The 16,160-nt window shown below is 34.8% G+C and overlaps 1 protein-coding gene across 2 annotated transcripts in view; it reads right to left on the bottom strand.

Annotated features, from left to right (window-relative positions):
- Window positions 1-16,160, bottom strand: part of CCHR5.PART0H13orf42 (chromosome chr5.part0 C13orf42 homolog) — a 109,734-nt gene that overhangs the window by 48,477 nt on the left and 45,097 nt on the right. For both annotated transcript variants that reach the window (XM_044071682.1, XM_044071683.1), the window contains one exon: window positions 9,369-9,516. In XM_044071682.1, the coding sequence (XP_043927617.1) occupies window positions 9,369-9,516 (148 nt within the window). The remainder of the gene's footprint in view (window positions 1-9,368; window positions 9,517-16,160) is intronic.

Below are 16,160 nucleotides of genomic sequence, written 5' to 3'. Positions count from 1 at the left end.
TCAAGAGTTATAAGTAAATACTCCTTATTCATGATGTCAAGGGTCAAATCACTCAAATTATCTAACAAATTATAAGTGTCTTTTAAAATAGATGAGACCCCATCCACTATTGGTCTAAGAAATTTCTCTATGACAGTCGAGATTGTTGCTGTAACCCAATTGCCACCTGAAACAATAGGCCTAAGAGGTAAAGGTTTAACCTGTTTATGTATCTTAGGTAGGCCTTTTATTGATGGAACAGTGGGAAATTCTATAAATAAATAACTGTAGAGTTCTGGGGATATCTGCCTACACATAAGCAAATCATGCAAGGTGGCATGCACATTCGAAATTATAGAATCAATGTCTTTTTGAGAAATATTTCTATAAGTGTCTTGATCAGATAACATACTGAGCATTAAAGAAGTGTAATCAACATTGTTCATGATAATAGTACCACCTCCTTTATCAGCAGGTCTAAAGATTAAATCTGAGGCTTGTTTAAATTTCTTAAGTGAGGCCATTTCCTTAGTATTTAAATTTACATAAGCTATCTTATTTTTATGACTAGAAAACAGAACATAGAAGTCCTTTTCACAGGCTTTTAAAAAGCATTCAAGGTTCGAACATAAAGGGGGGGAGAAATTGCTTTTACATTTCAGAGTCAGGGGGTCAGTATATTTTGAGTCACTTTTTTGTTCAGTTGAGTCTCTTTTAAAAAACATTTTTAGAGCTACAGACCTACAAAAGACACGTAAATCACATAATACATCAGACAGTTTACTGCATTGAGCAGGGATAAAATTAAGGCCCTTATTGATTAGGCTAACATCAGATGAATCCATAACATAATCAGATAAATTAACAAAAAGGTCAGTCACATTCTTTGTCTCCTTGTCACTCCGTACTTCTCTTCTGACATCTTCCGTTTTCTTGGCCCTCTGCTTTGTGAGCGTCCTCTCCCTTGAAATTTCTGTTTTATCGGGTAAGGTAAAAAACGACATGCTTCTTGGGTATTTTTAGATCTAGCCCCTAGTTGATTAGGTCGATGTGAATCAGCAAACGCTTGCTGATTCGGTGGAGGGGTAGCAGAAGATGCTGTAAAATTCAGTAGTTCAGTTCCTGTAGGGATAGGGATGTTGGTCCCTGTAGTAGACAATGAAGGCAAAACAGGGGTGTCATTAGAGCAGGCAGGATCATTAGTATGTGTTCCTTCATTATCTCGGCTTATGGATGAAGCCTGTCGCTGTTCAAAAGTCTGAGTATTATTGTGTCTCGGCCAAACAAAAATCTGACCAGTTTGAAAGTCGTTAAAGTCTCTTTGTAGCTTTTTAAGTTTAATTTGTTTCAGTTTATCACTGAAGGAACTAACTTGTGAAAATATAGCTTGTAATTTCTTTTTAGCAAAGTCAGATTTATACTTTTCACACAGGCTTTTATGCATACAATCTATTTCTTTACGTAGTTCAGTTTCAAGTGGTAAGAAGTATTCATTGAGCAGGGACATGTATCTAAAGCCCTGTTCTATATTTAAGTCCTGCCACTTTTTAAGGAGAGTAGGATGATTACTTCCATAAGATGGCATGAAAAAAACACGCATTCCTCTAGGGACAATGCGGTGATGTAAAGAAGCCTCAAGGTGTTGCCTCTGCCAGGCATATCTTTGCAATAAATATAACTTGTCTTCAAAGTCTTTAGCAGTCAAATTAAATTCGGCAATATTTTCTTCAGGTATAAGTAATGTAGATTCATTAGAGAACTCACCAAGCTCTAGAGCCAATAAAGGGTTTGAAACCCGATGCAGCAGTCCATCTGGTATAGGTATATTGTCCCTCGACTCCGGCCTGTAATCAAGTTCCACCACCTGGGTATCCATCGTGTAGGGCAGTCACCACACACTATAAACAGTCCAAAAAAACACAAGAGGCAACTGCGGCTTAAGGAGATCAGGAAACACAGCGTAAAAAAGTAATTGTAGAAACAGTAACCTGATCTCTACCACGATGCAGTAAAGTGACACTTGCAAAGCTTAAAATGTCCAAAAGGCAGCTGATAAAAATATATAAATACACTTGTGGTTAAAAATCCATGAAGCAGCCAAACAGCGTAGCAAAGTTGTAGAAAACTCCTTTAATCCATAAAGATAGTGGGTAACGGTAAGCGCTTTCGCGTGGATGCAACCACGCTTCCTCAGACAAAGAAAAACCCCACATACACTGTTTAAATAGTATAAGCTAACATCTAAATTGTATCAATTAAGCTAATTGGCAATAAAAACTTTAAAGAAAAACAACGCAAATTAGCATCTATGCAGCGTTCTTATAGTATAAATATATATATAAATATAAAACACAGTGAAAAGCAGACATACCCTTTGTTGGAATGCTGTGAACAGCAGTCAGATTTTTTTTTCACTTTTCTACACTGTTGTATGACCAAGGAGTTTGTATATATGAATAATGGTTTACTATTGTAATGTCGAGCGTGCCTTGTGTGACAATGACATGTGCGGGAGTCACAATGCAGACAAACAATCTGAAGAACATTGAAATGTAGACTCAAGAAGAATGACTGTATAACGACAGTTGACTCACTGCAGTCAACCAGGAGATTTACCCTTTTCCGCACTGTAGTGCAATCTTGGAGTTGTAATATATAAGTGGCAGGGGGTATGGGGTACATGGGGGCTTGTCCCCCTGCAAACACATTACTGTTAGTGCTGTGCAGTATGGATCTGATCTGTACATACTGTTTCTAAGGGGACAACAGACTTCAGAAGACAAGTTTGACTTTGCCTACATTGGTTTTCGGTATTTCAACCTACTTCATTTTCTGAACATTGGACATGTAAACTGGATTTTTAAACGGTTACTTTCTGATGTTCGAGGTTTTAATAGTAAACCTAAATAACAAGGGAAGGAGGGGCAAGTCCCACACAAATGGTTTAAGGCAGACTTGTTCCCTGCAAAACTGCTTTTATGTTGTTTTTGTTGTACTTTCAAATCATATTTCCCTGAATAACAAAATCATTGAACTATAACTCACAGAACAGTGACTCAAATTAACGCAGGTGAAGTAGCCTGTCATTAACCTGCATATTTCCTTATAATAATTTGTAAAGGGATTGTCATTTTTGACATGGGAGATGTAAAGCCCAAGGGTCAGTGTCTCCTGAAATGTCAAAATGCCATTTTGGTAATACATTGACTTATTTATTTTTTTAACTTTGTTGACTGCATAGGTCAGCTAGTTCACAGACCATTTTCAATGATTCAGGCCAGTAGGACATTTACAAGTTTCAACAGAGAGTTACAATTCTTTGTTATTTGTACAATTCTGGGAGTGTGACATTTGCAGAACAGCAATACTATGACTTGGAAGACAAATATAGATGACAAAGATACAGTATGAGTATATTATTTATATAATTAAAAAAATCTGACAGTCCATTTGCAGATCAACAGTGGAATGACATGTGGAAGGTACAATTAAATACCATTGACAATGATACACAATGAGTTTGTGTATAGTTTGAAGAGAGCAACATATAGGTTTATAGAAACAAGCGCTAGAAAAGATTAGAGAAGGAATGGAAAGTAGTATTTATGTATGTGCAACGTGTCAAATATGTATATAAATGCAGTTTAGAAATAAAAGTGTTTAGCTGTGCAAACATGAGCTAGTTGCTACATGCGTGATTTAGACATTGTTGAAACATTGGCATTTGCATTCATTCCGACTTGAAGCATGTAGTTAAACATAAATAGAAATATGTGTTGACATTAAATTATAGTCAACATAGTGTATAAAGAGGCTGGGGAATGAGTTCACAAGCATTTTTAATGGTTCAAAGTCACTTTAAATGAAATGGGTTTGTGCAATGTCATAATTGGTTAACATCATGTGATTTAATATAAATAATGTGCTGTTGGTGTAATAATTTATCCTTTGAAGGCTTTTTAGCCAAGGTACCAGGAGACACCAGCAAAGTTTTCTTGCACTTTACTTTTGAGAGCCTTCGATTTTTTGTGTGTTTTGCATTTATCAGTGGTTTGAGTTTCATCTTTGTTTTATATGCATTCATTACTAAGAAATTCAAGTAGCTCTTTTTTGAATGATCTTAATTCCAGTTATTTTTTTGAATATCTTGAAGTAGTGAGTTCCACCTAGAAAAGTCATGTTATTTCTTCTGAGAAACGTGCTAGAAATTTGCATTCTTGTGTCAGTGTACCTAGACTAACATGTTGCCTTGTACTTGATCCATTGTGATCTTACACCTTATCCCAGCTGAGGAATGTGCTGTAGTTATGCATACATTTTGCCTCCGTATGGCTTGACTATTGCATTGCTTTTGACATGGCCTTTCCCCATCTGACCTTTGTAACCTACATCATGTGTAAAAGTATATATAGTAGAATACTGGAACAGGGTAGAGGGAAACATCACAATGAAATAACAAAACTTTTTAAGTCAACACCACACATTCACAGCTTTAAGAGAAATAGACCACAAATACTTTTGTAGGGGGCCAAGGCACCCTATACCATGTACCTCTAAATGTACCAGCTCTTAAGACAGAAGAATCTTGGAGGTAAGCAAAAACATTTTAAGTACCATGATATCATTTGTTTTACTTACAAAGCTTCAACTAAAATTGTGAGTTTGGTTAAAAATGGTTGACAGCAACCATTTCTAGATTACTCCGTGCATTCATACCAATGACTTCCTATCCGGCGCGCCACAGTTAAAAGTGATGACTAGCATTTCCCATTATAACTGTATCAGTCCTGTACTGTTAGAACTACACTGGCTGTAGGTGTCTTTGAGGTTAATGTTTATGCCATACCTTGGGCCTTGCCTTACATAGAAAGCTGTTAACAATCAACAAGCCAGAATATCATTCCACTCAGTTAGTGAAAGGACTGACAATGATTGTAGGGATGTGCATTGAAACTCTGGGTACACATTCATTTTTTCATCAAGGTGTTCTCATTTAGAGCTCATTTCAACACTATCTTCAGAATTGTATCTCTGAAAGCATTAGCAAGAAATCCCTTAAACATGCATTTTTTCATAAGGTTTATAACTTAGAGTTTGCTTTATTACTTTTTTCTCACATTTTTTTTTTATTTTTCTGAAATTGATGATATTTCTTAAGTTACTGATTTTTCATTTTATTTAATTATTTACTTATTTTGTATACCTTATCTCATTTTACCATGTTTAGTTTTTTAAAATACTTTATAATAAAAGCTTTGAAGACATTAACCAGAATCTACAAAGCCCATCTCCTTTGAACTGAGTAACTGAAATGGTCAAAATATACAGGATATTCCCATCACATACACTGAGTAGCTAGTAAAATTAGAAGACAATGTAAGATATCTTATACAATAAACACAAGAAGTCAAGTAGACAATAGGCAAAATATGTTTTTCTCACACAGGGAGTATGACCTACCTGTAGTCACCACGGGCAACAAGTTTAATACTAAACAAGTCAGACTGCTGCCAGTACACTCTGTTGATTCATATCTCTCCACCTATTTTATCATTGTGAAAAACTCAGGAAAAACTTCTTGCTTTCATATTTCACAACAGCCTTATTTGTTCTTAAACTGCTTGATAAACAAATTACTGTCTAAATGTGTATGCGTCTATGTACATATGTATGTATCTATGTATGTATGCACATATGCAAATATTTATTTAGTTATTGTGTTTGTTGACTGGGTAGGTGGACTGGTCCTAGGACCCTTTTTGACCATGTCCTGGGCACAGAAGTACAGAATATTACAATGATAATATGATTTGCAAAACAAACAGAGTACAATTTATATAACTTGTTACATTTCACAGCATTATAATGCTACACAGCAAATAGCAGAGATGTACATTATGGTGCTTCAATTTACATTACATCAAGTTGTTTATATTGGAATACAGCGTTCACCTTGTACAGATAGTATAATACTGCATTGTCTTATATGTCAATGCAGTTGAAGGCACTGTTGCCTATGAAAGGAAGGGTCAGGTTTACTAGATGTGGGACCATAGTCTTGTTGAGGCAGCTATTGGGGTGAATCATAATATGGAGTTTTTTGGAGACTTGAGGTACTTAACAATAAGTTAAAGAGGTTTCAGGTATTACTGGTCACAGGGAATAAATCACAAATATGCATAATTATGAAGTAGTACCCCATTCAGTTCATTCAGGCCAGTGCATTATTAATGCTGGATGCATTTATACCTATAGAGTTGCACTCAACACCCCCATTTAAAAATGGCAGTCTAATGACTCAGTGAAACCTGAGCATTAGTGCTGTCTGTTTTTGCTTTAGATTATGAGCATATATATGTATTTTATTTTATATGCAGTCATACAGTTGGAACTGTTCAGCATTCTGCTGGTTGATGACTGAGTCATTATTGTGAGTGCCCTGTAGGCCTTTGAAATGTGCCATACACAGGGTGCCCACTGCTGTCATCACTTTATCCTGCAGTGGAACAGGCTGGTCAAGGATACCACTTGGGTCAGGCCATGACAGATGCTGAATAATCAGGCCATGGTGGCAACATCCATGTAACAATAGACCAGTTGTTCTGATCTGTTAAGCATGGTCAATGCTGTTAATGGCTTAATCTGAATAAAATATGGTTATTCTAGTTATATTTTGCATCACTTTTTTATCTTTTCAAACTTGTGTTTCTGAATGGTGGCATACCATAATTCCTTGGAAGTGGGAGCAGTTATGATTTAAGGTCTACATATTTCATGCTAATTAGCTGTTCAGATTTTTGGTTAGATGTACTAACTTTTCAAGAGCCTTTATCCAAAATGTTGATGTTTGTAACTTCAGAGTGTGAATTGCCCACATAAAAAGAACTACATGTGCACCTGCTTTATTGCCAAAGGATAGATTCCTATCTTTCTGTATAACATAATCAGCTCATAAATTACTCCAGTAACCATAAGTAACAATTTACTAAGGTATTCCTTCAAAATCACATGAGATATCTAATCTGTAAATATGTGAATGTACTTCCAGATTTATTTTGGTTTCTTAATCTTCTGTGATGTCATTGTTAAAACTATTTTTCTTTACATTTTTTACATAATTTTACATAGTTAAACTGCATTTTTAAAACTTGTTAAGAATTAAAATTCAATTTATGCTGCATGCTTAGTTCTGTAATCTTTTCACTGGATTACTTTAAAAAACTTTGCAAATTCTATTTATACTACAGTCTTAATTCTATAATCTTTCCAGTGCATGTTTTTAAAAACATTCCACAGTCAGTGTTTACCCACCACAAAAGTATTGTAATGAATAACCTTATTAACCCTACTTGCTGCCATCTATTAATATATGATTGACAGGGACTATGATCTCATAATCCACATCACTAACCATCAAATAGTATGTGAAGGAATGATTGGCCTTAAGAGTATATGGTAAATGTGCACTGCTGCCTCGGATGACAGCCAACACCTGACATACCCAAGTAATTTAATGCTGTATAGTTGAAGAATACAGTTATCACTGGCTGTCCAAGATTTCACTTAGCTCAGACTGAGCTAGTGCATTACACTACAGTCATACCACCAGTAATTGAAATATAACTAATACTACTTTGTACATAAATGCACCAACAGTATTTTCTGGGGTGAATTAATGGTATTTCTCTATACCTCCTTCTTTTTCTTTATGGTAATGCTGCCATCATCTAGGCCAATCTAGTACACCAAAACACAATTAATGTTTAGCCTTAACATAAGCCAATTTTTAAATATTAAGATGTTAGTAATAACTTGAGTTGTAACCCTTTGAAAAACTGAATCCAACAGTTATTAGTACACCATTACAACATGCATGGTTTTATACTAGTAATAAATCACCAGACATAAATATTTAAAACTGAATCATAAAATTCTTTACTTGAAGTAAATTAAGAATTTTTTTTTAAGAAATTAAGATATTAAGAAATGATGAAAGCACTCATCTGTTGTGTGATTTTTAGTCTCATTTAATAAATTATCAGCACCTTACTGCAGTGGTTGGATTTTTTTAGAGGTATTAAAATTAAGAAATGTACTTTGAAAAATCAATTATACGTGCAGCTTTTAACCTGCAAAAAGAAAATATAAAATAAATGATGTAAACAGACAAATGGCATACAATTGAACTTTAACAACTTAGCAATACCTGTCTCTACTAGTAGCTAAAGATAAACTTGATTTTCTATTTGCCTCTGACTTGAAAGTCCAAACAGTAATTACAAAGCTTCACAGTCCATAGTATCCAGCTTGAGTTCTGTTCAAGAGTACTATCCACCTGCAAAATCCAGACATAATGCATTAAATGACTTGACTGCCATATGCCATATGTATATATGTTCTACTTCTTTTTACTCTCATGTAATGTATTGTAATGTGGAGCTTTTCTCCCCGGGCCTTGCTGAAAATGGACGTGTGTCCAGTCGGACTTTCCCGGTAAACAAATGTAAAATAAAATAAATAAATAAATTGATTGACAGTATTTCGCTGAACTCAAAAATGTCCCAGGAATAATTTCCTATTTTTTCAAACTTCGATTGTGTTTTCTGTTTGTAAGAGATTATAACAAAAATATAGTGTCCAAATAAGCAAATACTGTTTTAATGTGAAATCATTATAGATGTGACCACACTTTAGAGATTAATTTATTTTCAGTCTCTAAATGTTTGGTGCATATTTATTAAATATAATGACATAGTAATACACACAATTTCTACATGTTATACACTGTACATGCTACAAGGTTTGCAGCAAGTATATTTGTATAGAAAAATGTAATTAAATTTACTTTAGCTCAATACATTTAGTTTACAAATGCATTAATATGCTTTCATGATGCTGTTTAAATTGTTGACAGTGTTAAGCAATGTGTATATATTTTAATTGTATATTGCAGTGTCACAAATGTATATACTGTACATATATATATATATATATATATATATATATGTGTGTGTGTGTGTGTGTGTGTGTGTGTGTGTGTGTGTGTGTGTGTGGACTGCAAATGTCTATTAACATATATTGTTGCCAAATGCCAAAGCCACTCTGCCTCCACTGTAGATGAAACAGTTCAATGGACAAGTCCAACTACCCAATAAACAAACAAATAAATAAAATAGTTTATCAACTGCTCTTCCCCATACCCCATTTTTTTTTGTATGTTCTGATACCTTTTCAGGACAAACATTAATGTGCTTAAATTATCTGGATCATTATCTATGGATTATTCTGTTATTCTATCCAGTAAGAACAGCACTGATTCAGTATCCTCATGAAGTTTTATCTTTGCATTTTATATTACATGATCTAAATGATATAAATCAAGCACTCACCATCAAAATCAACATCGGCATTTGTGAAATCTGGAATGCAAACCCTGGATGGTCTTGTGCTGTCCAAATCAGCAATGACTGAATCAAAGAAGGCCAAAGTATCTGAGATAGCTGTGTTGGGATGAGTGATACACTTGCCTTGTGGTATCTATATCATGAGAAAATAAAGGCATTGAGCAAATAAGTCATAAGATAAATTAATAGTGTAATTTAAAGATCTCTATAAAATGTTAGACCAGGTAGATAAATCAATTAAAACTGTAATAGACACATTAAAAAGTACACTTGAGACCTTGAGTTTGTTAGCACATGCAGAATTTTTTTTTCATAAACAGTTGTTGGTTGGTACATAGATAAAATGTTAAAAGCAAACAGACAAATCAGACAAATTGTACAATAGGCTTGCATGGATATACTGTTTACTTTGAGCATGGGCACCAAAGCTAAGCAGTGCCTGGTAACTCAAGCAACCAAGGATTGGATACATAATAGTAGAAACCCCAGTCATATTATACATTCATAATTATTTCCACCTTAGCTATTTACAGCTTTATAAGGACTTCCTAATCTAGTTCCCCATCTTATATTATACTACCATCTCTACACGCAAGTACATACCATCACTTTTCAGAAAAACAATAATTCTGTTAACTTTTGCTCTTATCTTTAAGTTTGTGAGTGTGACTGTTGACACATACAGTTCCATTGTTTGTAAAACAGGTATTTTGTGTTTTTGAAGAAGACAGGCAGGTTTAGATTAGAGAAGCATTGGAGGATGTGATTCTTTGGAGTAGTCTGGCAGAAGAATAAGAGGACAAGACTGGAAAAACTAGAATGGGTTATGCTGACAGTTTGGATGAAATCCAGAAGACTGAGGGGGTGGAAAACAGAAGAAAAGAAGAAATGGAGAGAGTGTCGGTATATGTAACATGGGTTAAGAAAGAGGATGGAAACTGGCGGACTCCAGAAAATGAGAGTGGACTTGGGGGAGGGAATGAGTTCCCTTTGGTAGATAAGGGGATTTCTATCGGGAGATAGTTGGGCACTGAAATGCATATGGACACAATCTGGCAAATGTCATGAAGAGGAATTTTTTTTGTTTGGAAAATGGACAACATGACAACACGTAGAAAATGTTTTTAAACTGATAATTAGGTATACTTACAGAGGTGCTAAAACATGTTAAATGATTGTATGCAGTTGAGTATATGGTAATTTAATATTATAATGGCATTGTGCCATAATGAGCTATGCATGTGTTTTGTTATTCATGAGAGGAGGAGGAGGGTTAGAGCTGAACTTGATCTGAACCATATTTATACAGTCCTGAAGTGTATTTCAACCCGCTTTTGAATATTTGTCTACATTTCCCATGATTCTATGGTTTATGGTAACACAAAATCAGCCTTTTAATATATGTTTGTTTAAACTGTCAGCAATGGCTAATAAATTGAAATGCAGTGATTGTTAAATGCTGGAGTGCTTAACTTCACATTACTAGGCATAGAAACACCATTATCCAATATAACTTAACTCCCATATATTTAAAGCTATACCACACATATACTACATTCATTGTAAAAAAAAACATGAAGGCCTATTATTATTACTATTAATACATATTATCTGATGTAGCTTACAGAATAAAATATTTAAAACGTAAAGAAAAATCTGCTTCTGTACTATACTATAATGCCAAGGGCTAAATTCTGCAATAAATCAGAAAACACATTTTTAATCATTACATTAGTTATATAATTGCAACCAATTTTCTCTCTCTAGTATCATGGCGAATTCACTTTATATCCTCGAAATACTGAAATGTCAAAATTCAGTATTTCGAAGCTATAAATTTGAATCTTTAAAACCACAAAAACACAGAACCACGAAATTCAAAATCTCGCACACCGGAGATTTTGAATTTTGCGCTTCTAATGCACACACACACACACACACACACACACACACACACACACACACACACACACACACACACACACACACACACCATCCTCCCCACACACAAACACAAGATCTCTACTACTTAAAAGCAGTTGGGCAAACACCCCTGCACACACCCCCCCTACTTATATATTCTAACTCCGAGGTTGCACTACACACAAACACACACACAGCACCACCACACAAGCTACATTCTGCTCACACACACACATCACCGCAACAAAACACACTAACACACAGCACAACCACTACACAAAACCCTTAACACACACACAGACACACACACACACACACACACACACACACACACACACACACACACACACACACTTACCTGAATCTGTAACCGCAGCAGAACCTCAGAAGCACGAAATTCAAAACCTCCGGTATTCGAGGTTTTGAATTTCGTGCTTCTGAGCTTTCCCTCTTTTCAGGATTCCACTCTATGGGCTCGAAATACCGAATTTTGACATTTCAGTATTTCGAGCTTCTAAAGTGAACCCATCTTGGCACGTTGAATGCATTTGTATGTACAGTCTTGCAATCTGAGTGGTTTTCTTTGTGGTCTTTTAAATGTGGACACAGATGAATGACACCATATTGTCTGTAATTAATAAATTATCTTATCCTGAATTTTTGACTCAGTTTTTGGAACATCATACTGCTCCATTCATCTCATTTGTTTTGAATCTGGATTCAGAGGTTCGTCTTTAGTGCATATTGCTGAGCCTTTTGGGCTCATTCTCATCACATTTTGAGTTGTCATTATCTGAGATGGTGGGAAGAATACCGGCAACCTTTCCTCCATGTCTTAGAAACATGGAAATGCTTTGGTTCTGGGCCAATGGCTTCTTTTTCTTCAATAGTTGAAATTGTCTTGTCTTTGCACATACTATGACCTTAGCCTTGATCTTTTTACAATACAACTTACTGCCCTTACTGGCTATTTTTTAACATCTGAATCCTTCTTTGTTTCCATTTTTTTTAAAAGGACAAAGGCTTGTCAGTTTGACATAATAGTTTTTACGTGGCTTGATTTTGTCAGCATCTGAAAAATATGTTTTTTCTAGCAACAATAATGCTGTAGTCAACTAAAATTGTCTTCTCGGTCTTCTGCCCACCAGGTAACTATACTGGAGATAGTCCTATACCTAAAAAGATGTGCTCCTGTAACCCATTATACACCAATAACAGGCTTCTTTTTCTGGTTCTTGTATTCTTCTTCATCAAATATTTTATTGCCTGAATCAGTTTCAACTTGACCTTTACAATGCAAGTATCTTGAACAAGTAGGCTTATGTCTGAACTCACATGTAGTCAGGCACTTCTTCATATTCAGATTTTTAACTTGCAAATTGTGGTCCTTTATTCAAAATTAAGATATCAGGTATCTCATGCTTCACAAATATGATATTGAACACATTAATAATGTTCATACTCATGGTATCTCATAGCTTAAGTATTTCTTTATACTTAATAATCAAGGTCTATCAGATAGTAAGCTTCTTTCAAATTAAATAAATCTGTCCCAGTGTTGCCCATGACAGGTCTGTCATGAGCGATCATCTTTTTTGAGGATTTTGGTATGTGTCACAGACTATGTAACTGTGAACTGTCTTTTCAGTTTGTTCAGACATTCCTGGTCAATGCTTTATTACGCCCTATGTTCATTCCTTATATTTCCCTGTTGTTAGATATGATCTATGTATTTTTATGTATTTTTCAAGCATTAACTCTCTAAGCTGATACAATCCTACAATTTTATCTGATGTGTGCGTCAGTCACAGTATGCAGCTGACTTCACCTGTATAGGACTATTATACCTGTATGTTTTTAGGAATTGCTAATAGTTGATTTGGCCATCTCTTATGTGATCATTCTGAGTAATTGCAGTTCTCTGTTTTATTTGATTCATTAAGGTGTCTGACATTTTCCCACTTCAGTAGTAACTGCGGTATGACTTCCTGGTCCTTAACTAACAGATCTTTAATATGCTGCCTTAGACAGACTCTGCTCAGAATATTTGCAATATTGATATTTTACCTATCTTTTATTGTACTGTCAAATCATATTCTGTAGACTGAGTAGTATTCTCATTAGTCTTAAAGAGGATGTATTAGAAATCTGGTATTGCTGTGAAATGGAATATTATTGATACCCACCAGTACTTGTCTTCAATATATGCACTCATGAAGCGTGTCACATTCATACAGGATAGCAAACATTTCTTTCTCAATCTGAGTAGATGCACTTTTTGCATCAGTAAATGCTTTGAAGCATGTGACAGATGTTTTTCTCTTGCATCAGCATTGCTCCAGTTGCAGACTAACATTTACATGAGCACAAATGGATTAGTAGTGTCTTAATATCTCATTGATGATACCCAAGTCACTAGCTTTCTTAATATTTCAAAACTCTTGTCTTGTTCCATTGATCATTCCAATTCTGTATCATGTTCCAGAACTCTTCCCAATGGTTTTGTAATATCTGATATATTTTACATAAACTATGCTAAGTATTGCAGCATTCCTGTAAATTTCATTAGAATGTGTGTATCTTATGGCTTAGATATTTACACAATGAATGGATCTCATTTTTGCAGTATCTGTTTTTAGACCTTCAAAAGTTAAAATGAGACCCCATCTACTTTAGGCTGTTTATATAAGCCTGACACTTTTTTCCTGATCTTCTGATTATATTGCCTTAATTTGTCCATCAGTTTGTTCCTGCTTAGATTAACCCACATACCAACAAATCATTAATAATGTTCAGCACACCATCCAGTAGCCTACAGTCTGTGCTATGGCTCTTAGGTACATTTCTGTTGCTGATGGAATACCAAAGGGCATCCTGAGAAACCTGTATTTCTCAATGGTATGTTACCTATACAAAATAATGAACGTTCATATTCTCATTTGATCTGAAAGAATTGCTGGTTAACACCCAACACTGAAAAGGCATTGTGTTAAGCATAGTAGATGCAACTATATCTTCATCTGTTAGCAATAGATATTGCTCTCATTTGGTAACTTTGTTCAACTCTTGTAGATTTACACAGATTATGAGTTTGCCCTGTTTCACTACAGTAACCATACTGCTTAGTCATCAAGTAGTTTATAATTGTTGCTTAATCACAGCCAACATTTTAATTCATTTGAGTTACTGATTTACTCTTTTTCCTTCTATTTTCCCTTTGAGTAATTGTATCCCACATATTAGTACTGTATCTACAGATATTTTAATGAAGTCCTCTCCTTGCAAGCCCTGTAATCAAATGAGCATATGTCAACAAAATATTGACTGATTCTGTCACTGTATTTTATTAATTATTGGTTTCAGTTTTTTTGCCCTACATTTTCACTGCAAGTGCTGGGAATGGTGAATACATCACTCAGATTGAACTGCCCTTTTATTGTCTAGAGCACCCTGTTTTCTGCATGCCTTTGCAACATTCATGCTGTCTGTCTAGGTAACATTCTGGTTACTGTATACTTGCAAATTATTAGTTGATTTATTTGTAGAGACATCTCCTCAAATACATAATTGTTTGTGCATCTGTACTATGAATTTGTTTTACCAAGCTTCTCATGTGCTAGAAGATGCAATACATTTGGTTGAGTCACAGTCTCATCTAAATAATTACTTGAAAAAACATGTATGTTTCTTATTTTTGTGTTCACATGCTGTAGTATCTGACCCAGAGGCCTCCCGTTATGGTCAGAGTATGACAGCAATATGCAAAATGTTTGGCTTGCAGTTATATGTAGCAATATTACACATTTCTTGTATTTAGCTTAAATTCAATGCTTTTGGCATTAATAATAACATTTCAGTCCAAATTACCTTCAGTATAGCAATGCTTTGTCTCAGTCTCTACTACACCCTCTCTTTGAAGTCCCATAGTGCCAATAAACATTCTAGCCTCGTTTCCTCTTTAGTTGTCGCAATACATATGTTTTGTGAAATATTATCAGTCTTCTCCTTATCCATGCACACATAATCATTTCTGCCAGCCACCACATTGTCTTCAAGTTAGATTAAAGGTAAAACATGTCTTCCTTTCATGCTTATAATAACACTAATATTAAAAATCAAAGATTAGACATTTGGCAACTGTGATATCCTTTTGCTTAAAAAAACACACTATCCTGGAAGAAGTTGATTGTATATGGAATTGAGGAATTAATACTGATAAAAAAATATTTTTTTGGGACTAACTTAATGGAAGTAATGAGAATGTGTTATTACGATCTTAAAATATACACTTTGAACAATAGCATTACTGTTAGTGTGTTGATCTAAATATATAAATCAGTGATTATGCCAACTATCCAAAATTGTACATCAGTTTGTAGTCATTATAGTTCTCAAATAAACAGATTAGAAATAATACCAAGATGTTTTACTGGACAGTTTAAGGATGTTAAAAAGCTTAGACATATGAATAGAATGGAGAAACTATCATTATATTCTATCAACTATAAGTTAATCAGGCGGGATCTCATGATTTTTAAATGCATGCATAATGATACGTTTGGGGCAACAGCTTTGGGTTTAACTTTAAGGAACATCCTTTGTAACTAGAAACAATAAAAAAAGTTTGTGGATGTCAGGATGGCAAGATTCTCACTGGTAAGGAAGACATTTCTCTATAGAGCAGGTATGCGATGGAATGCTTTACTGTTTAGAGGATGGAAAAAGAAACTCTTGCAAGGATGGAAAAAGAAACTCTTGCAAGGTTCAAGAAAAATGTGGATAACTGGTTGGGTATCAAGACTCTATTACCTTTTTGATAGGTGTCAAACTCTTTGAGGGCCTTGAATAAGAGTT

The sequence above is a fragment of the Protopterus annectens genome, chromosome 5.part0 (assembly GCF_019279795.1).
Source record: "Protopterus annectens isolate FY-2018-M chromosome 5.part0, PAN1.0, whole genome shotgun sequence".
Taxonomy (NCBI): Eukaryota; Metazoa; Chordata; order Ceratodontiformes; family Protopteridae; genus Protopterus; species Protopterus annectens.
This window is presented reverse-complemented; position numbering and strand designations above follow the sequence as displayed.